This window comes from Sciurus vulgaris (genome assembly GCF_902686455.1).
Source record: "Sciurus vulgaris genome assembly, chromosome: 10".
NCBI classification, from domain to species: domain Eukaryota; kingdom Metazoa; phylum Chordata; class Mammalia; order Rodentia; family Sciuridae; genus Sciurus; species Sciurus vulgaris.
In genome coordinates, this window is record NC_136470.1 from 72400800 (window position 1) to 72424359 (window position 23560).

The 23560-nt window shown below is 37.1% G+C and overlaps 1 protein-coding gene across 1 annotated transcript; it reads right to left on the reverse strand.

Annotated features, from left to right (window-relative positions):
• On the reverse strand, positions 1 to 22804 carry MIX23 (mitochondrial matrix import factor 23). Its single transcript, XM_079155358.1, has 5 exons — positions 22650 to 22804; positions 11373 to 11498; positions 9222 to 9368; positions 3776 to 3835; positions 1 to 306 (listed from the first exon to the last, which is right to left on the reverse strand). Exons 1-5 carry the CDS (start codon positions 22698 to 22700, stop codon positions 256 to 258), a joined length of 435 nt encoding a protein of 144 aa, XP_079011484.1. The 5' UTR covers positions 22701 to 22804; the 3' UTR covers positions 1 to 255.
• Between the last annotated feature and the right edge of the window lie 756 nt (positions 22805 to 23560).

A 23560-nucleotide genomic window follows, 5' to 3' on the forward strand; every position in this document is an offset into this window, starting at 1 on the left:
TACACTGAGTCAGAAAATTATTTTAATAGTTACAAAACATTTTTTTTTTACAGAATCAGTATAAAATAGCAGTTGATTATTTTATAATTATCAGAATTATTTAGACTTGAGGTCTTGGCTAAGTGGGGCTGAAATCAACAAAAGGTCTTGGACTTTTGGCTCAGAAATCATCCTAAGAAGCCCACCCTGTTGATGTCTGTCATGCTTAGCAATCATGAGATGACCCGGTCCTTCTTTTAAAAAAATAATCTCTCTTTATTCATTCTTTGGAGGCTTGAAGTGAATTCGGCAGCGTTCATTAAACACCTAAGATATTTAGAAAGAAATGAAAAGTCATTGAGTCATTCTGCATAAATCAGGTCTGAAACTAAATTTGATTAGGAGGATATTGTCATTTTTGTTCCAAGTCAAAAGAGTTAGCAAACAGAGGTGCTGCCTCACCAGGCCAAACAGTCTTACTAGGTAATAAATATGCACAAGTAATTTTAATGTTTTTATAAGATGTAAATTATATAAAGAAAAATCAAGAGCCAGCTAATTTAGAAATTAACAAACATTTCAGTTCCATATTCTGAACAGTTTGGACTTAAAATTAAGTTTAAAATAAAGCTTCTTTTCTAAATAAGTTTTGTTATTGAGATATTTGTTGTACTTTTCTATATGCCAGATCCTTCTTATAAGGAGGTATACTTGCCAGGCAAACCACTACTTTGCTGTACTGTATGGATTTATGTAATTGTTTTATTTATCTTACTTCCTAAAAATGCCAAAAAAGTAGCATATCATAAATGTTAAAAGTATGCTCTATGACTAAATGTTACTTTGGGACTATGTTAAATGTTTTGGTATAGCTATTCAATGAAATAAAATGCTTAAAAGGAAGCTTTTTATGTTCTGATTTGAAAAGATTTCCAAGATACATTAAGGCAGAAAAAAATTAGGTATATACAGTATACTTCAATTTATGTAGTAAAGGAGGAAATACAAACATAAAATCAAACAAGGTACGAATATCTCAAAGCATGTACCATCCTTTCAGACAGGAGATGGCTTAGAGGAGAGGGGTGAGAGGCAGAATTTTTACTGCATATGGTTTCATGTAAAAATTTTATGAAAAAACTAAAAATTTTGAACACATCTGAAAGTTCTGTGTCCAATTACAAAGAAAATTTAAAACCTAAAAGAATTTCTTCTCAGAATTTACCTCTATACCCTACTTATGCTAGGAAACAAATTATTATTTTTTGGTACCAGGGATTGAACTCAGGGGCACTCGATCACTAAGTCACATCCCCAGTCCCACTTTGTATTTTATTTACAGACAGGTCTCCCTGAATTGCTTATCACCTCACTTTTGCTGAGGCTGGCTTTGAACTCATGATTCTCCTGCCTCAGCCTCCTGAGCAGCTGGGATTACAGGAGTGTGCCACCACATCCGGCAAAACAAATTATTTTCAAGGTAAAAAAAATTACTTCTATTGGCTGCTGTTGATTGTGATAAAAATAAAATAAAAACCTACACAGGGAGCTTCTAAGATACTAGATGGTATTATTCAACTTCTTAATCTGGGTGGTACACAAATGTTCATTTTATTAACATTCTCTAAACTATACATGTTTTCAACGTGCATATCATAGTTAAAATAAAACATGTAAAAAGTTTATGACTTGCTGGCTATTTCATCTTAAAATTCACCTCACTCCTGTTCCCAGCCTTGATCCTTCCAATACTCAGACCAGGAAAGGCTTCCAAACTAGTCTCCTTGATATAAACACCTGGCTGAGCCTCTCCAAATCCTCCTGAATGATATCCTACCCACTTTTGCTTGCTACTGTACCACAGCTACATTTTCTGTTTTGAAACAAGAACAAGTAAAGGCCTCACTTTTTGTGAAGGAGTAGGACCTATTTTCTTTACAACTATAGATGGTCTGATGATGATTTTCCAACTTTATGATGGTGAGAAAGCAATATACACTGGGAAGAAACCACACTTCAAATCTTGATCTTTTCCCAGGTTAGCGATATGCAGAACAACTCTCTCAATACCCAACTTAACTGTACTCTAATGTAAGTATCCGGAGAACATTTAATGTAGGTTAGGCTACACTATGATGTTTTAGGTCAGGTGTATTAAATACATTTTTGACTAAGGATATTTTCAATTTATGATGGGTTTATCACGTTGTAACCCCATCATAAGTCAAGAGCATCTGTGATATCAAATCCAAACATGCTTCACTCTTCCCACTACATTTTATATATATCATAATCCTCTGCACTGGGTTTTACAAACTAGATAGATATTCACTGCGACCCTCTCCATCCTGTTCTAAGAATAAATATTACTTCATCAAAGAATATTTCCAGACAAATGGTGACAAAATCTTTCAAGTAGAATAAACCTTATTGTATTGGTGGAAAGGACAAATGTAGTAAATTTTGGCCATGAGGACAGGATAAAGAAATGAGATGAAGCAAAAAAAGTTATTTTGCATTTTGCAATTTATTCATGACTCAGCATGTTGTTACAGTCTACTTTTCCCCAAGACTGATGTAATTATTAAATGACAAAGGAAAAATAACATGTTATAAAATAAGCTAGTTACAAATAGTAGGTAGAAGATGACTGCTATTGTGATAAAAGTATTATGTTTAGCAATTAAGTATTCTTCTGTGTGCTTTTGTGTATCTTTAAAAGCATGACAGTTTCTGAAACAAATAATCAAATAAAAAGAAATGAGAGAAAAACATTTACTAAAATGTCAAGAGTTAGGAATTCAAGAAGCCAAGTCAGGTGCTTTTAAGTCAAGGTTTGAAACCCAAGGGAGGCCTAGCCAGGGAGACAACAGTCAAGCCAATAACACCGTTATTTTTCTTTTCCTGCTGGAATGCTATTTATCCAACTATTTCTTCCATGTTTCAAATTCTCTGTGTAATTACATCTAATGGGATTCCATGAATATTAATTGACACAATAGCAAAATGATTCTAGTAATAACTATGGCTTTGAATTCTGGATCTCGGTTCAGTTAGCCTCTCTCTTATAAGGGTTTTAACCCATTCTATTAGTTAATTTCAAAGGATAAAACAGAATTTTCAGTTCATTCTTTCAGATTTAATAGGTTTTGCCCTTTAGAAATCTTTCATACTAGAAGTTTACAAGCAAAGTTAGAACTCTGCAATTGCTGACTATTATGTGAAGTCCTGAGATCTGGTTCCCCAATCTGGTTTCTAATCAGAACCACAGGGGTGATAAAAAAGAACATGTGAACCTAAAACAGTAAAAAACCCTATTACCAGATACCAGTAAAGCTACATAAAATAAAAAATTCATGATCAAATATGTTAGAGGGCAAGAAACTAACAGGGTAGCTAATGATATGAAACTTTATGGAAAGGAATTCTGTAAAAATGGCTAATTTTAACAAATAAGCTCTTTGAAGATTCTGAGTTTCCTGGAGTAAAAATTTTAAATATTAACTATGTCCATAATTAGTATTAGGAGACATATGGAATATCTCCAATCCTATTACCATGACAAATCACCGAACTTTATGATCTGCCTATAAAGCTAACTTTTATAAGCTGATTCTATGTACAGGATAATAGCACCTCACCCACCACCACCACCAAAAAAAAGTTAAAGTCCTCAGTTGCTCATTAGTGACTGATCTCTATTCTTACAGCCTCCTGGCACTCATGTTGCCCTGGCTGCCCTTTGCTAACTCAGTTTCCCTCCTGTTTCTCTGCAGTAATCAAGACTACTTTATACCTTCCAGCTCCTGTCATTTACCACTTCTTCAACATTCAGTTCTGATTGCATCCATTTCAACTGTATGAAAGAAAAAAAAAAAAAAAAAAGAAGTTATGCAATGTACAGAGATAAAACCAAACTTTATTATGTTTCCCCAACAAAATTAGCTGCTGCTTATGTCTCTGTTAATGGTATAGATTTTGGGACCTTCTTTGACACAAATTCCTCACACCAAATCTAATCAATAGTCAAATCTTACAGAAAAGTGGTTTTCAAATTTTGCTGCATGTTACAATCAATCATCATAGATCCTCAACACCCAAACAGTTCTAAGAAGACATAAAAATGGCCAATAAACATTATTATTATTGTTATTATTAGTAGTAGTATTTTCTTTGTGCAGTGCTGGGAATCAAACTCAGGGCCTCATGCATGCTAGACAAGTGCTTTACCACTGAGTTACATCCCCATCCCTAAATATAACTTTTTCAAAAGTGCAATCTTACTCAGGTACAAAGGAATACAAAATTAAACTATAATATGAAAAAGTCTGATAAAACCTAATAAGAGTGAGGGAGTGGGAAAAAATACACTCAAACACACTTTCAGTAGCAGTATAATTATTCCAACTTCTATAGAGGGCAAATTGGCAGGACTTATCAAATAGGTACATTCACATGATTCACATGTCCTTGAATCCAACAATGCTAGTTCTAGAAACTGATTATACAACTACAGATTTGAAAGATAGAACAGAGGAGTGAAAAAAAGACAGAACAGCAAGCTGATTTGGATAGAGAATTAAGAAAAAAGAATCCAGAAAGAAAACAAGGAGAGAAAGAGAAAATATGTTAGATCCAAGTGATTTAGAAAGCCATGAGGGGCTGGGGAGATAGCTCAGCTGGTAGAGTGCTTGCCTCGCAAGCACAAGGCCCTGAGTTCGATCCCCAGTACCGCAAAAAAAAAAAGAAAGCCATGAGACCCCACACCTTGACCACAAAGCCACAGGTCTAAGGCTAAAATGCTAAGTCTAACTGTCTTACTCCACCAGAAAAGTAGCTGATTCCATTGCAGGCTCAGATGACAGGATCCATAATACTCCTAGTCATATCTGATCAGAGGGACTTGGAAGAAGCTAGCTAGTTTCAGGAAGAGGGCTTGAAATTAGTTTAAAAAAAAAAAAAATTAGGAGAAAAGTTGAGTGTAGTGGCACACACCTGTAACCCCAGCAACGCAGAAGACCAAGGCAAAAAGACTGCAAGTTCAAGGCCAGCCTCAGTAATTTAGTGAGACCCTGTCTCAAAATAAAAAATAAAAAGGGTTGGGAATGTAGCTCAGTGGCAGAATGTCCCTGGGTTCAATCCCCAGTACCATGTAGTGGGCGGGGGAGGAAGAAGAGAAAAAACATGAACTACAGGCTACAGGTTGAAGCTGCCAGAGCTTAGAACCAGGATGACTTCGTCAGACAAAAGCTGAGAACCCAGGCCAGAGTCAAGAGCAAAATGCCAGATAATGAGAGAAGTTCTGGGCAACCATGAGTCTGAATCCCAACCCAAAAACCTAGACTAATTAGGAAAACAGTTCAGGTAGGAGGCTTGAGAAATCTGCATGCAATGCTAATGAGAATGGAACTTGATTCTGATCCAGTGGCTCCTATAATCTCTTCCTAGACTCAAAAACTAATGTCAAAATGCAAGCTGGCACATATGGCTGTAACTATGGCCATGGGATAGGATGGGAAGGACTGCATTTCTGACACTGGACCTGTGCTATGGAGCAATATCACACCTGAAGAAGCTCCTAAGCAACCTCAGTTTCAGATTTTAATGAGCCATCCAGTCTTTCCTTCCACCCTCTCCCCTCCTTCCCTTCCTTCTTTCCTTCCTTCCTCTCATTCATTCATACTGGGGACTGAACCCAGGGGTACTTAACCACTGAGTGAACTCTTCAGTCCTTTTAGGGTCTAAGTTGCTTAGGGCCTCACTAAATTGCTGAGGTTGGCCTTGAACTTACAATCCTTCTGCCTAGGCCTCCCTGGTTGCTGCGACTACAGGTGTGCATTACTGTACCTGGCAAAAAAAAAAAAAAAAAAAAAAAAAAAAAAAAGAGGAGGAGGAGAAGGAAAAAGAGGGGAAAAATTCAGTTGAAGAACAGAATGCAGAATGTGATAATCTGCCATCAAGATGGTCTTCCTAATTTCTTAAATATTTAAAAGGATATTGTATAAAAAAGGGTTTAGACTGTATAGTTCCAGAGGGATGATTAAGAAGCATTATTTACAAATTACAGGAAGACAGGGCTTTGCAAAATTTAAGAAAATCTGTCAACGATTAGAACTATCCAAAAAGAGGAAAGCACTGACACAGAAGAGACGTCATCTTTTCTCCCTTGTTTCCTGAAGTAGTGGCAAAATAAAAGGTAGAAACCAATGGTTGATAGGATACATAAAGAAGAGTAATACAACACTTCCAACAACTGGAAAAGGAAAGGAAAGCAATTGCTTCTGTATATGCCAGTCAATATGCTAGCTTTTATGCACAATTCTATAATGCAGTCCTCACCAAAAATTGAAAGCATAAGTTATTAAGCAGCTGGGCATGGTGGCCCATGCCTGTCCCAGCAACTGGAAAGGCTGAGGTGGAAGGATCATTTGAGATCAGCCTGGACAAAACAGTGAAATCTCATCTCAAACAAACAAACAAAAAACGGTTATTAAGTATGAAATCCATTTACAGACTGAAAATCAGAAGTTTCAGAGCAATTAATGTATAATGTTGCAAAGTCACCAACTTAGATGGGAATTTTTTCCCTTACAGCTTCACAGTCCATGTTTTTTTCTTTTCCTATTTACAACACTGCACATATATATCAACTTCTAATATAATTATATCAGTGCCACCAAAAAACTTGCTTGAGATACTTGTTTTTGAGGCTCTGGGTCTTAAATAGATGCACTACTTCTAAAAGGTTACTAATAGGTGACAGCAGTTACACATGACCACAGGCCCTTACTGCTTACATACTACTCATGGTTGCCCTCTAGCCCTGTTATCAAGCTAGAAAGTAAACCTTAGAGACCTCACGTTTGCTTTCTAAACTCTTCCTTGCAGCTATCATCCTGGTGGCTTTCCCAGCCCGAAAGGCATAAAGACCAGATCTGAGGGTTGAGCAAACTGTGTGACACAATCACTCCCAAGTACACAGTGGTTCAGTTTTGAACTTTGTGCTTCACTAACAAGAGTGATTCTGTTCTTTGACTTAATATGCAAAGAGTAATTTTTCAGTTTCTGACTGAAAAGTCCTACTACAGTTTCCTTTGTCAACACCTTCATGAAATACAAAAACCAAAGTGCCCTACACTTTGACCAGTTCTACATAAATAATCTACAAGCCTTCATGAGCATCAAGGGTTGGGTAAGATGAACATTATAGCTTAACCTCACTGAGGAATCCACCTCTGCCTGATGAATGAGCAGGTATGGAAATTCAGACCTAAAACAGCAGTTGTGAACAAAAGAGCAGCAAAGACATTGGCTGAGACCAGTATCCGGAGACAGACACTAAATCATGAAAGGGCAGCAGCCTGGCCTACTCCCCTGTGTGTACCACAAGGAACAGGGCTTTTCTTTCTACCAACAGCTTGAGAAATGACAAGGTCCCCTTTTCAAAGTTGGGCTACATGCACTCAACAAAGGGAAAATTTCACAACTGCTTAGTATGAAAAACACTGATTCCACTTCACACTGGACTTTCAAATACCTGACAAACAAGGATCTGAAAACCACCTATTGTGCCATCTTAATATACAAACAAGATTTTGATAACTAGACAATGATCATGTGAGAAAAATTCCTTGTTCTTAGGAAATAACAAACATGTTTAAGGGTAAAGCAGTGCCAGGTACAGTGGTGCCTACCTGTAATCCCAGCAACTTGGGAGTCTGAGACAGGAGAATTACAAGTTCAAGGACAGCCTCAGCAACTTAAAGAGGCCCTAAGCAACTGAGTGAGACCCTGCCTCAAAATGAAAAAGGGCTGGAGATGAGGCTCAGTGGTTAAGGGTTCCTGGGTTCAATTCCTGTTATCGAAAAAAACAACAACAACAAAAAAAAACAGGGCGAGGGGGGTAAAGTGGTATAGTATGTCTAACATGCTCTCAAGATTGTCCAGGGAAAGAATATACTATGTGTTCAGGTATGTTGAAAGGAGGGAGGAAGGAGGCAGGGGAGAACAAAAGGAAGAAGGGACGGTAAATAGAATAAATTGTAAAGAAGGTAGGGCAAAATGTAAATAAAAGGGGAATAGAGCCAGGTGCGGTGGCTCATGCCTATAATCCCAGCGACTTGGGAGGCTGGGGCAGAAGGATCTCAAGTTCAAAGACAGACTTGGCAAAAGCAAGGCTCTAAGCCACTCAGTGAGATCCTGTCTCTAAATAAAAAACAAAATAGGGCTGGGGATTTGGCTTAGTGGTCGAGTACCCCTGAATTCAATCCCTGGTACTCCCCCCAAAAAAATTTACAAGGAAAAACTGTATATACACTAAACGAACTTTTTTCTTGCCATTATTCCCTAAACAATATAGTAGAACTATGATTTACAGAGTGTTTACATTGTATTAGGTATCCTAAGGAACATATAGGTGATTTAAAGTACAAGGGAGGATATGTATAGGTTACTTGCAAATACTAAGCCATTTTATACATGAAACTTGAGTATCTGGGGATTTTGGTATCCCCAGTAGGTGGAAGGTAGGGTCCTAGAACAAAGTGCCCCAGGTATCAAAGGACAACTGCTTGCTAAATATTACAACTGTTTTTTTAATGATATATAGAGGCTATAAAGAGAGTTCTATGGCATTAACTATATTCTGAGATCCATTCCCTATCTATATTACATCTGAGTTGAGAAAATAAGGCTTCTTCTTACACATCCTTAAATAAGTACTTGCTATTTTCTTAAAAGTGAAAATGCTGCAGGGATATTGGAAGATGTACAGAAAACGTGGTCCAAAAAGACCCATAACCATTTCTACATAGTAGGTAAATAAATTATAATGAGGTACTCATATATCTAATTATAGCCAATAGTACTCTATTTATGGCAGTACTTCCAAAAGACAAATAAAGAGAAATATTTCAAGTTAAGCATCAGAAAGATCACATAGTATTGGTCTATATTGATCCTTTGTCTTTAGCAGTGGGGAACAAATAAAAGAATGGAAATAAAATATGATTATATGCTTATTTTGTCTAAAGTTGCTACACTGAATCCATTTATGAAACGAACATTAATTTACCAATTCGTACCTAAATACAATAAAACAAAGTCCACTAAAAATGAAGCATTAATGTGGTATTTTTTTAAGTAATCACATGTCATGCTGAATTGTGTATGTTAAAAACTGCCTTTCTTTTAAAGGCTGTTTAGAAAAACTGCCTGAGAAACGTAAATTGTGTTCAACTTACCTTTGTCTGTTCTTTTCTAAGTTGCTTTAATAACGTTAAATCATCCAAATTCTTTTCTCTCTCTTCGCGGAGGTTTTTTACTACTTCTGAGGTCTGGGCTATACAATTTTTTATAACTTTATCTCTACTAGCATGAGCTTCCATCAACTAAAAGAACAAAGGAATGAAAAGGGGAAGAACAATCACATCAGTTTGTCACATCTCAGTGTTTTAAAAAAAAAAAATCCTTATTTTGTGACTTCAGAAATTACTTTCAGAAATTTTCTAAACCAATTTTTAAAAATCGAATCCATAGAAGATTGTGTTTAATCAGCTAAATTGCCCAAAAACAGATAGAAGAGAGCACCTTAGAGGGTGGAAGGTCTGCTTCCTCAACATGCCCCCAGTATTTCCTCTTCTGGGCTTGTCATCTGTCTCCTTTACTTCCCCGTCCCTGTCTCCCCCACTGTTCCATCCACTTGTTACCCTATATTACATCCACACTTTGGGCAGCTTATTGCTCTTTTTTCTCCTTTTTTTTTTTTTTCAGTTTCATATTGTCAACATGGAAAAGAAATTACAAACTAAGTAATGTAGAGGTCTTAGTTACTATAAGAAAAACAAAGAATGTTACATTTGCCTGTTAGAGCCTTTTACAGGATTTTAAAGTGTTAAGTATTGAGGAAGAAAACCTACATATAAAGCTTGGATTGTGTGTGTTAATCTCAAGTAAGGATATCCGACAGAACTCTTTAATAACTGTCATCTTAGTGTACCAAATCTAATAAAAGTACTCATCATCTATTTTCTGACTTGATTAGCAAAGTATAATGGTCATGTTTCAAGCACATTCTGGTGATCACAGTTGAATTTTGATGATACCCCAAATATATGCATTTGTCAAGTAATGTTTCAAGTTCATGGACTTTATTGTTTAGTAATGATTTCTATGTTTATCTTGAGAACAAAGAATGTAAAGCTAAGATTAAATGGTAATAGCAGTAGTAAACAATTTCATGCAAAAAACAGTGCAAAAAGAACTTTGTATTAATATCACTCAATTCTTTAACAACCCTATATATTAGGTCCCACCACCATACTATTTTACAAATAAGGAAAAGGAGGCTACGAAAGGTCATATAACACGATCAAGGTCACCCAGCTTAGGAAGTAGCAGAGGACAGTTTAATCCAGATCTGAATCCATGTTGTCAATCTTGACACTATAAACTCTATGTTAACAGAAGATTTTAAATGAAAATGACTAAATAGTAGAGAGAGATGGGTGGTGGGGTGGGAAGAGATATGACAAAGTGATCATAAATTTCTAGGTCTTTAGTCAGAGACACCCAAAGAAACTAAGTAATCTGTCAAAAAATATTATGGTAAAACAGAACTTGGACCTATCCTCCTACTCCCCCATTATTGGATTCTACTCATTAAAGTCCACACCTAAAAATTTTCTAAAACCACAAGACTTACCTGATCAGTCAATAAAATGATACTTTAATATAACAGGAGAACCTAGTGGTGGCAGAGCTTAAAATAGTGTCACTTGAAGTTTCTAACTTAATCAAAGGATATAATAAACTGCAAACAGTATTTAGCTGCATCAGTATTTCATTCTGCCTTTGGAAATTAAAGAGAGATAAAGGAGGACATGAAAAAATATATACTTGAGAAACCAGAGCTTCAAGAAAAGACAATTTATCTGTGGCTTTCCTTCTCTCCCATCTGCCATATGCTTCTATTTCACTTCCTGATGAGTGAAGGAAAGATACAAAATGTGTGAAGTGCTTTAATTATTCCTTACGTCATCTGTTTGGCTTTAGGATTTATTCATTCTCATCCTTGCTCTTGTTACTGTCTTACTTTATTATTTCACTTTCCCCTTCATCCCTTTGTGCATGAGGTCTCCATAAGTTAAAGATAGCAAAGAAGTCAAAACAATGATTGCTCTGATTCGTTAGACCCATCTCTTCACAGATTTGCACATAAGATCACAAATTTAATTTATAGAAACCAGATCAAAATTCTTATACACCCTCAGGTGTGGGCAAAGAAACATGAAGATATCATTTGTTTATTCACAGTTTAGATATAGATTTCTTATTTTGTCATCAAAGAAAAGCATAAAAGAAGTACAAAAGAGAGACTCAAAAGATAGACTTACAGACTCATAAAGTTGTTTACAGGTTTGGCTGGCATCAATTTTCCCTGCAAAGGAAGCTGTTGGAACCGTAGTGTTTAATTCATGTACTATTCTGTCATCAATTGTCCTCATCACCTTGAGTAATTCCTATATATATTTAAAATAAAAGAATATAACCTGAATGAAACATTAAGTGATAAAAATTAAGTATTTAGGCAAAAAACAAAAGTCTTGGATATTTACAACTCTTTAATTTAGGAATGGGGAAACCAAGTCAAATGTAGTACAATCATAAGAAAATCTTTATTACAAGGATGACAGGTAAGCTTTAGTAGTAATTTGAATAGTGACACCAAACCTGTCTCCTTGCCTCAGCTATGGTCATCTTAAGGATTAAGACTGTTTTACTCAAATTTAAATCCCATTTGCTGGCTTGGTACATACAAACAATGTGTGTCCTTTCCATCTCCAGCATACAGTCAAAAACGGTTCTACTGAACCTGATTACCACACATTCTCCATAATCACCAGCTAACTGTTTGCTCTATTTCCTCTCAGCTATTATTGCAACATATGGTGCTAGGAAGAAAACTTCTAGAAATATATATGAAAAACTATTAGTAGTAGTTAACTAAAATAAATTAATCTCCACCCTCTTAGTTTTTAGCTTCTCAGTATCTGACTATGATCATGTATTATTTTTATGATACAAATACATAAAACAAAACATGCTGCCAGAGATCAAATCTTGTCATGGTTTTCTTATTCACAGAACAAGCAGGAATCAGTTTTCCTCTTTTTAGTAACCCTGGCTCCTATTCTCAAGGTTCCCCTGCCACTCAAAAAGCGTTCCATTTTCAAAAAGCAAACACAAAGAAAAATAGTAACAAAAGGGCAGGAACTTAGAAGGTTGCTGAGTATTATCTGTATTAACACAGTGCCTTCCCACTTCTTTTCACTTGTCACTAGAGAAAGGATGGGCATCAGCTACATTCTACATTCATATAATGTAAACTCTGGGATAAGTTTCTAACCGTATATACCCGTCTCTGTTTTAGTTGTTTTAAATTTACAAAGAAACACCACCAAAAACCAACAACATAAAATAAGATCACTAGGAATCATCAAGAAAACAGAATTATATAATACAAGGAATATACTTATTGTTGAAAACATCTAAGTTAACATTCAGTGTAAGCATGTACTGAAAACAGTTTTGCTTATCTATCTCCTTTAACATACCATTCTCTTTCTTTTCTCAAACTTACATCCATGACTCAAACTAACTTCTTCATTTTTTCCTCAACCATTTATTAAAATAAAAACATTTATTATTAAAGTACTATCTTCATTATAGAAATATTAAAATTTTTAAATAAAAATTATCCAAATTATTATGAATATATTCTTTTTTTTGCATTGCTGGGATTCAATTCAGAGCCTCACACATGCTAGTCAAGGGCTCTACCAATAAGCTATATTTCCAGCCCCCCTTATCAATTTTAATGTATCTCTTTAGTCTTTTTTCTACATCTGTGAATATTTTAATAAATAATGGGGTACTATGGTCAAGTCTTGCTTTATGACATTATACCATGAGCATTTTGCCTTTGTTACTAAAGATGCCTTACTAGCATGTACGAGGCCCTGTGTTTGACACCCAGAGCCACAGGTACAATAAACAGCTATTGAAACAAACTGATCTTTTTAGATAGTTTCCTTTGGCTATGAAAGCCCTCATCAAGCTTCCTTCTTTAAAAAATGAAGCAGTTACAGTACAACAGAGTTCATTCATTTACTAACCCTTCCTTTAAACAATGTTTACTAATGTCTAGTATGTGTCAGGCACCATTCTAAACACCCTGTACAGTGGTGAAGAAAACAGAAAAACCTCATACTTGCTCCTATTGAGCAAATTCCTGGAGGAGACAGACAATAAAGAAATACCCCCATGAACAACATAATCTCACATACTGAAAAGTATGGTGAAAAATAACAAATTAAGGCCATGGGGGAAAGAGAGACCAGTAGGAACTGGGGGTTGCTTTAGGTGAAGAGATCATGAAAGGCCTCTATGAAGCTGTTAACATTTGAGTTATAACCTTAATGATGTGAAAATCAACTACAGGTATATCTGAGGGAGTAAGCCAAAAATCACAAGGCAAGAAGAGACTTTGGAGTATTTGAAGAATTAAAAGAAGGCAAGTTGGCCAAAGAATATCAGAGAAAAAGTGGTATAAAGTGAGGCACGGTAGACCAAATATGAAGGACAATATAGACTGGCAACAATTTAGAATTCTGTTCTAAATTAGATTACAGGGTTTTAGATAAGGGAGTACTGTACCATTAATTTTTTTTAAAAAGGTAACTTTGGCTGCTGGGTGAAGAATGAAAATAGGGCAACCATTTAGGAGACTAGTATTTGGTGATTTAGTAAAGAGATAAAGATGGTTTGATAAAGAGGTAGATGTAGAATTAAGGAGAGGTAGTTGGATTCAAGATTTTCAAAATAAAACCAACAGTACTTGCAAATGAATTGGTAGTGATGGATGAGAAAATAAAATAGGATTACTGGGTTTGAGACCTGAACAACTGAATGTATGGAAATGCTGCTAACTGATGGGAGAGGCTGGGGAAGGAAGAGATTTGGAAGGACTGAAAAAATCAAGACTTCTGTTCTAACTCAACAGGATATTAAGCATTACTGTTAATTATATATTACCCTGGTATTATGTTTTAAAATTAATCTTTTACTGAAATATTTACAGATTAAAAAAAGATATGATGCCTGGAATGTGCTTCCAAATAATATGGCAAGGTGGGGCAAGTGGTAGTAGTACACTGTATAGATGAAAAAGAATGGCCATGAATTGATTGTTAGAGTTGGAAGTAGTATACATGGGGGTTTTCAAAGTACTATTTCTCCTTCAGCATATGTTTAAAATTCTGTCAAAAAAAAATACTTTAAAAAAAAAGTTGTTTTGGACTTGTTAAGTTTGACTTGTCTTTTAAGATATCTGAGTACAGTAGAAAATTAAACATACAGTCTGACACTGCTCAGGCTAGAACCATATGAACAAACTTATGCTATTTAAAGTCATGACACTTGAAAAGGTCATTGGGGAAGACTGTAGGGAGTGAAGTGAACCAACGATGAAGAAGAAACTAGCACCTAAAAGTAGAGGGGAACGTCTGTAATATCAAAGAAGTTGGGAGACACAAGGTTTAAAGGAGGGAATAAACAATTCTGTTGAATTTTATTATTAAGTCAAGAATCTTATGGACTGGCCAGGCATGGTGGCATACCCTGTAATCCCAAGGGCTTGGGAGAATGAGGCAGGAGGACCACAAGTTCAAAGTGAGTCTCAGCAACTTAGTGAGGCCTTGAGCAACTTAGTAAGACCCTGTCTCAAAATAAAAAATCAAAAAAGGGCTGGCAATGTGGCTCAGTGTTTAAGCACTGCTGGGTTCAATCCCTGGTACCCCTACACCCAAAGAAAGGAATTACATGGACTGACCTTGATGAGAGCCATTTAACAGAATGTTGAGTGGACTGAAATTTTTATTTGGCTTAGGTGCAGAGAGTAAGAGAAAACATGACATAAGATATGCTCCACTATTTCAGGTTGTTACTGGATGTTAGTATTTCCTGAGAACCCCAGAAAATCAAGAGTTTTAAGTACAGTGGGGTTACATGATCATAACTTGTGTCCTGAAATGACTGCTTAGGTGTTAAGTGTGGAAAATGGATTGCAGAAACAAGAGTAGAAGAGGGCAATTAGGAAACTGATAACAGCAATCCAGGTGAAAGATACATAGCTTAACATTTCCCAGTTTTTATTGACTCTGAACTTCAACCAGTTTTGAGTTTGAACACTGGCTGTACCCTTCAATAAATTCCCCTTCAATAAAACAATATGGACATACTACAAAAGTCCATATTTAACAATGGGAATTTTCCTGCATTAACTAGGTAATGAACAATTTTGCATCTTACCAATAAAACATGTGGATTATCAAATACATCAGTTTTTCTCTGTGTACTAGTGAATTACCAACATGTGATCTAGAGCTTGTCTTTTAATATGGCAGATACTAGTCACATACAGTCATTAAAATAAAACAATCTAATATTTAGTTCCTCAATTGCACGAGCATATTTAAAATGCTGAAGAACCACATGTCACTATGTTGACAGCACAAACATGAAGTATTTCCACCATCACAGAAGATTCTACTGGACAGTACTGTATTACATAAAATAAAATGGCAATCGCTAGTCTGGTAAAGGACTTGTTCAGAGGTTGCTAAGAATTACAAGCTGTAACAGATTTCAGAGAAAGATGTAAGGTTAAAGAGAAAAGAAAAAGGTGGCGGGGGTGAGATGCAAGAAGGGAATTCTTTCTAAGTTGGAAAGGGGAAGGAAAAGAACTATAAACCACTTCACCAGGCTTATGTTTCCTTTCAGTGAAAAAATGCCAGAGCTCTTAAAGCAACTCCAGGAGGGCCTAAGGAAAAGGCTGGGTGTCCCTTACAGGCTAAGAGCAAATGAAGGCAAATAAAGGCACAAAAGTGTTGCCTTTAAATCATTTCTATCATTCATAATTACTGACTACCTATCTGATGCCTAGTCCCCAAAGCATTCTCCTGTTCCACATATACACACACCTGTGCCCTAGAAAACAGAGAGAAGATATCCCTGAATAGACATCGTACACAATAAACTGCATGTCCACAGAGGTAACACCTAAATATTGTTCAGTGGTTCTGTGCAGGCTTCAGTAAGTCAAACAATAGCAACAGTAAATCTTTAAATTTTGTAGTGCCCCCAGTTTCTCCTCTTTTTGCGGGGAGTAGTGGTGGTGCTGGGCATTAACCAAGGGTCACAAGCATCCTACGCAAGCACTCTAACACTGGGCCATTTCACAACTCTAACTCCTTTTATCTTTGACCTTTCTCAAAACATGAGATCTAATATGTCATGAAATCTCTCATTTTAGGCTAGCTCTTTAAAATTATTCAGGTGCCTTCTGTGTAACTGCATTTTTTATTATCTCTAATTGTGGGGTGAAAATCTCATCCTGTTGGAAGGCAATTTACATGCTGAAGGTGCGCCATATTTAGTGGGGAGGAGTAGTGAACGCTTTCTACTGCCCATATAATTATACTCTGGTCTATTCCTAAGATTAATCCTCAGATATTATATTCCTTTTATTACACTGGGCAGTTTTTAGGGCACACAGGGTATAAGAAAAGGCTATTATATGACTAAATTACCATGTACTAGAACTTACTTAACATGTTCTCTCCTCCCCCTCTGCCTAAGCTGTCTGGAAGTAGACCCCATTCACAAGATGCTTGATGCTTCTTCCAGACAGCCCTTGTTCTTGAAACCCTACTTTTATAGCAATGCTCATACTGTGGCCCCTTTCCCCCCAAGTCTGAAACACAGACTGCCTGCAACTATAGGAGTCTCTGACAGTACCTACAGCAGGAACAGAGCACCACTGTGTAGATGTTAGGAAAGAATCTATTCAGTATGTATATCTAAGTACCAAACCCATTACATATAAATGAGCAAATATTCCTAATATGAACAACCAAGACTTAAATGTTCTAGGAAAGAATACTTAGTTGATTTTGTCTAGGTGATAATATGAACTGGGTCTCAAACAGGGTCAAGAGGAAGGAATTTCAGAGTGGTAACAACAACAAAAAAGCACAGAAATGACAAAAAGCATGATGTATTCAGTCAAAAACAAGTTAAGTCTATATGGCTGGACGGTAAGGCTTAAATGCCTGTCATACATGGAGGTAGGCTAGGAAGACAAAGATGTGAATAAGGGTGTTGGTAATAAGAGAGATGTCAAGTGAGGCACTTTGGGACTGGATTTTGAATACCATGTTTAGTCCTCGGACCTGGTTATCTGGGCCAAAAAAAAAAAAAAAAAAAACTGGACAAATGTTTAGATTCTAAATTTCAGAAGATAATAGTATAAAGCCACCATAGTATGGAAAGAAATTAGGTTGAAGAAACCAACCTAGAGTTCAAGCCTCTAGAACTACGAGAAAATAAATTTCTGTTGCTTAAGTCACCTAGCCTGTGGTATTTTGTTGTGGCAGTCCTAGCAGACTAACACAGGACACAATAAATGTTGAGTGAATGTTAAAATGGGATTCTAGGCCTCAATTTTAAACATTCTTTCAGAATGTTTAACAATGAATCTTCCTAAATTACCTCTTTGATTATCTCACTCACTCTGCTCAAAAACGATTCCCATTCTCATATTTGGCATTCAAGGCCTCCCACAATCTGGCTCTAATCTTTGTGTAATCCCAATGTGCCCTGCGCAAGTCCTATATTCTAATAATAGTGATTTGCTATCCCCTTGCCCCAATATGGTCATGCACTACATAATGTTTTGGTCAATGATGTATCACAATATGGTTGGTGGTCCCATAAAGTTATAATGGAGCTGAAACATTACTAATTACCTAGTGATGCTGTAGTTATTGTAATATCATAACATAATTACTTGTGTGTGTGGTTTTGCTGCTGTAAACAAACCCACTGTGCTGCCAGTTATATATAAGTACAACACACATAATTAGCTATACTACCTAATACTTCACAACCATACGTTGCCAGGCACAATGACACATGCCTGAAATTCCAGCAACTCAGGAAACTGAGGCAGAAGAATCACAAGTTTGAAGCCAACGTCTGCAACTTAAGCGAGACTTTGTCTCAAAAGATAAAAAGGGCTAGGGATGCAGCTCAGTGGTAGACTCTCTGGGTTGAATCCCTTGTTCCTCAGGAAACAAACAAACAAACAAATATATATATATATGCATATATACACACATATACCCATATATATTCTTTTACTGCATCTCTTGATTGCATCAAGATGCCATGAGAGATTGACCTATACCATCTAGGTTTGTGTAAGTACAGTTTATTATGTTTGCACAATAATGAAATCACCTAACAACATTTTTCGCAGAACATACCCCCCTTTTTAAGTGACTCTCGACTGCACATAAAATTTTTGGCCAATATACTATTACCCTGGAATAGAATTCCACTGGTGTTATCAACCTAAGATCCAACTCAGTTATCACCTCTTGATTTCTCTCTAAACTCTTCTAGCATTTTTTTCATATTTTCAGTGTCTTCTATATGTTCTATATTCCTTGCTTGATACCCTGCCCACTAGAGTTCCCCCAAGTGCCTGGCTGGTAGCTATGTAAATTGTGTTCCATCCCACTCCTAACCTCCAAGTTCAGGTTGAAGCCCTATTTCCCTGGAGATAGGTCTTTAAGGAGGTAATGAAGGTTAAACAGAGTTCATAGCCAGTCATGGTGGAACACACCTATAGTCCCAGCTGCTCAGAAGGCTGAGGTAGGAGGATTGTATAGCCCAGGAATTCCGGACCAGCCTGGACAACATAGCAAGATCCCACCTCTTTAAAAAAATATATAAACTGAGGTCCTAATTATAGAAATGGTGCCTTTATACAGTGAGGAAGAGACATCAGGGATCCTTCTCCCTCTCTGCACAGACATAGACAAGAGTGAGAAACTTGTTGGTTGGTTTCTAGAGGAAGAGAGGCCAAACCAACCATAACACCCTGATCGTGGACTTCTAGCCTTCAGAACTGTAAGGGGAAAAAAAGAACTCTGTTGCTTAAACTACCCAGTCTGTGGTATTTTGTTGTGGCAGCCCTATCAGACTAATACAGTACACAACAAATGTTGAATGAATATTAAAATGGGATTCGAGGCACTCAATTTGAAACATTCTTTTTAAAATTTTATTTCACTTTGGAAATAGAACATCTTCCAGGAGTTTGCTAATTCTTAATATTTACAATGGAAAAGATAAAAAAATTAAAAATATTTTAAAACCTCTAAAACTTTAAAATATTTAAATGTGAAAAAAATAAAAACAATACAACAACACAGAAAATAGTTGCAGAGGGTGGTAGTAGTAGGGACTACCTAAGAAGGGGCAAGAAAAATCTTTTGAGGTAATAGATTTGAAGGAAGTTTGCACTGCAGGAGTAGGTCAACATCAAACTCTTGGACCGGAACTCTTTAAGATTTGTGTACTTCACTGTATGCAATTTACCCCTTCAAATTAGCAAACAAATACTGAACTCTAGTTAATAAAATGCATGCTGACATGTTTAGGAGTAAAGTATATTGATATTTGCAACTTATTTTGAAATACACCAAAAATATAAGACTGACAGAAGGACCGAGGGCTGGATAAATGGATATGTGGTAATATAGCTCATAAGTAATTGGAATACAGATGGTGGGTACATAAGCACTCATTCTACAATTCTTTCAACTTCTTTGTAGAAAAGTTGAACATTTTCTTAATTTTGAAAATATTCACCTAATCTTTTAAATAAAAAATACATGAGGCTGGATATGCTAGCACATGCTCTTAATCCCAGCAACTCAGGTGGCTGAAGCAGGAGGATCATAAGTTCTAGACCAGCCTCAGCAACTTAGTAGACTCTGTCTCGAAATTTTAGAAAAAGCCTGAGGATGTATCTCAGTGGCAGAGCACCCCTGGGTTCAATTCCTGGTACTGTAAAACAACAACAAAACATGACTTTCTATTTCTCTTCCACAGTATTCAGTGCAGTGCTTTCCATTCTTAAAATACTTACATGTAAAACATAATCGTTTAATAGTCTTAAAAATATGTACTTTAATAATTTGTGCAAATACCAGTCCCATGTTTTAAAATTTTTACCAAACTCATCTAAACCTAAATATTATACCTAAATTTTACATTTTTCGAGCACCTTCACTTATGTTCCTGTCTCTGACGCAGTGGGATAAATGTTAATACCCATTTTCAAGGAGGTTAAATAGTATGCCAAAGTTAGCTCTGATGAACCATATCATCTGAATTATAACAGGGTATTTTTGGGGTATTATAAACTATGCATTTGGAAAAGTTCTAGAGAAACTATCTAAAAAGTTCCCTCAGGTTTAAGAATAATTTTGATATTTACATATATTTTACCTCTGTAGATGGCATGGATAGGAAATATATGTTAATTTTTGCCTCACTGTAATCTTATCTGACCATCAGCTCAAAGAGCTCTTATGAAATTTGGCCTTAAAAATTAAAATAATTATAGAAGTGGAATCAAGTTTAAATTGCTATTCTGCTTAATACAATCTTCTTCTCTTATAGATGCTAGAGATCAAACCCAGGGCCTTATATATGCTAGGAGAACATTCTACTGTGAGCTGCACTCCCAGGCCCAATCTTCTTGTTTTATAGATTCAAGATAATTCACAAAGGGATTAAGTGATTATTAGCTCAAGATCACAATGCTGTTAATGACAGAAGTCCTAGAACCTAGAACATCTTTTTTTAAAAAGTATCAATGATAGTACATTTAATTGGAGTTCTGATCTAATTGGTTTTGTAATCCTAATGATGACACACCACACCATATGGCAAAAGGGCTAGATGACTACTCTCAATACTGAGGCCAGATATTGGGATAAATGTTCTAACCCAGGATTAGACAGTGAGTGTCTGACAACAGAGGTGCTACTGGCTAATCCCCATAGGTAAGCAGGGTGACCACTGACTGACCATGAGGTCATTCTTCTGTGGTCAGTTATCTGCATTTCACTGACAGTTTAGGGAAACCTGTTATCGTCTCTGTATCTTTTCAAACGTTCTGAAAGACAGCATCTTTGTAGGATGGAGGTTTTGAAGCTTCAGGGGTTTTTTCATGTGGCAGAGGCACTAGGGAAGCCCTTTCCCTCAGGATGGAAGAGGGAGAGAAGCAGTGTGGTACATGAGAAGCATGCAATGACAGAGAAGCACCCTTACACTATAGGATGGGAGGTGTGAGGTAAGAAAAGCTAAAGAGCAGCATCTATGGAACACAGCGTGTTCAGGAAAGATGAAACTTCAAGGGAATGAATGGCTGACAAGTCCACAGCTGAGCAGCCCACACCTAAGTCCTCTGAGCTGGGAATTACTACCCCAGATTTTCCTTAATTTATCCTCTCCCTCCAAAGTGGTAGCCCTCAGCAAGGGATGATTTTGCCCATAGGGGACATTTTAGCACCCGGAATATCTAACTCCTCAATCAGTGCTCTTTCCTATAAACCTTAAGGCTACCACTACCTGACTACATGAGTTCATCAACTCAAGTTATATCACAGTACTAAAGTGACAAGGTCAATGCCACAACTGAACCAGTTAATCTTAAATATGCAATATACTTTGGAATTCAACAGACTTTGTCTATCCTATTAAAATGTTTACAAGTATTTATGTTTATTGGGCACTCTGATCACATTTGAGGTTGGCTGCTGTCGTTGAGCTGACATGAAGTAAAAAAAGAGGATGCAAATAATGGTGGAAAGACCTCATACTAACTTCTTTGACTAAATGCGGTCAAACAACTTCATTTTGTTGAGGATGTCTTAAGGAATACCTACATAGGAATTTTTCTAAGAAGAAAGCTTACTACAGACAGTCAATAGCACATAAAGTGATTTCACAGTATCTTTAGTTTAAAATATTTTAAGATGATGATTTTTAAAATCCACTCCGAAACTATGCAATAGGACATTTATGCCTGCATTAGAATGGATAACTTACAAAGTAACTTGATCAAAATTCAGAGATTCCTGTTCTTGGGTTCACGCGTTAATAACTAACTTTGGACCTTCGGTGTTCTAATATAAAAGATACAGCCTTTTTACTTAAATATTACCTCTCGAATAGTTAGGAAGGCAACAATACCAGAGCAGGTATATTTAGAATTAATTTTCCCTCGAAAAATCCAAACGTTTTGGCTCACCAAAAAAGGAAACGCAGTCAAGTGTTTTATCAAGTAAACAAGCCGTCTTTTTTACTTTCTTCTGTCCCACAAAAGCTTAACTTGAAAGAAATAGCAGAGGTTGGGAACTGACTTCAGGGAACTGCTACAAAATTGTTATAATCCCCACTCACAGAGCCCAAGCTCGGCTTTACCATTGCGGAATGGCCCGGGGCTCCCGGGTCAAGGCCTGCGTGGCAGAAGGAGAACTATGCCCCCAACCCCCACATACACATTGAGCAGCTTCGTTCCCCAAGGCCAAACCCCGCGCCCCCCATGACCTCCAATGGCTAAGGGAAAAAAAGCCTTGAACAGCCCGCTTTCCACAACGGATCCATACGACCTCCCTGACAAGAGAAGAGATTATGGCCTGGGAACAAATGGAGGGGCATGCTTGGCCACATGAGGAAAACCCCATCACCTGGAACTCGGCGAACTCCTCACAGTTCACACCACCACTGGGCGCCGCCATATTGGACGAACGCGAGGACCCCGCTGCAGGCCAATCACTGTGAAGCAGAGGTGTCCGCGGCGCCGCCTGACGAAAAACAGTAGGAGCCGAACGATAAACTAAGGCTTGTTTTCGTGATCCACGTCGAACTTTGTCACCTTGCTGTCGTGCTTTTCTCTCTAACCCCTTTTTACTATGCCCCCCTCTCAGAGCTTGAAAGGATTGTTTACTCTGATCTCGTTCTTACAAAAGGGAACAGTCTTTTGTCCACACCAATCAGGTCATTCCAATAGAATGTCTAGGAAAGTCCATTTCTCATCCTTCCACTGCAGCGTCTACACTCCCTCCCTAGAGCAGAAGGGCCCTTGTTCCTTAAGAATTTGGGACCACTAAGAAGGGTTAAGAAACGAGGACATTTCCGGTGGTGTAGGTGGGTAAGTGGTTGAAATGATTAAAATGTGTCTTTTTAATTGGGAAATAGAAAGCAAAATAACATGTTGATTTTTCAGACTGGCCTCTGAGAGTCTCCAAAAGCCAACAAGACTTGGGGCCTCTAGGCACTGAGTCCAAATGTGTTTTTGATAAATGCTTATATTCATTAAAAACATTGGAAGAACCGTATACCGAAATACTAATTTACTTAGTGTATTTGAGAAGTGTACACTTCGCAAAAGTTGTATATTTTTTTCCTTTTTTTTAACTTTCCTACATTAACACAGCAAACATCTCCGATTACCCGACACTTCCCAGGCACAGGCCTAAAACTCAGTGCGGGACGCAAAGCCCAGGGGAGGGGCGGGGTGCGCTGCCTGCGTCTTCGGCGCGTCGCGCACGTCCCACATGCCCCGCACGTCACGCACGCCCCGCTGGCTCCGCCCCTC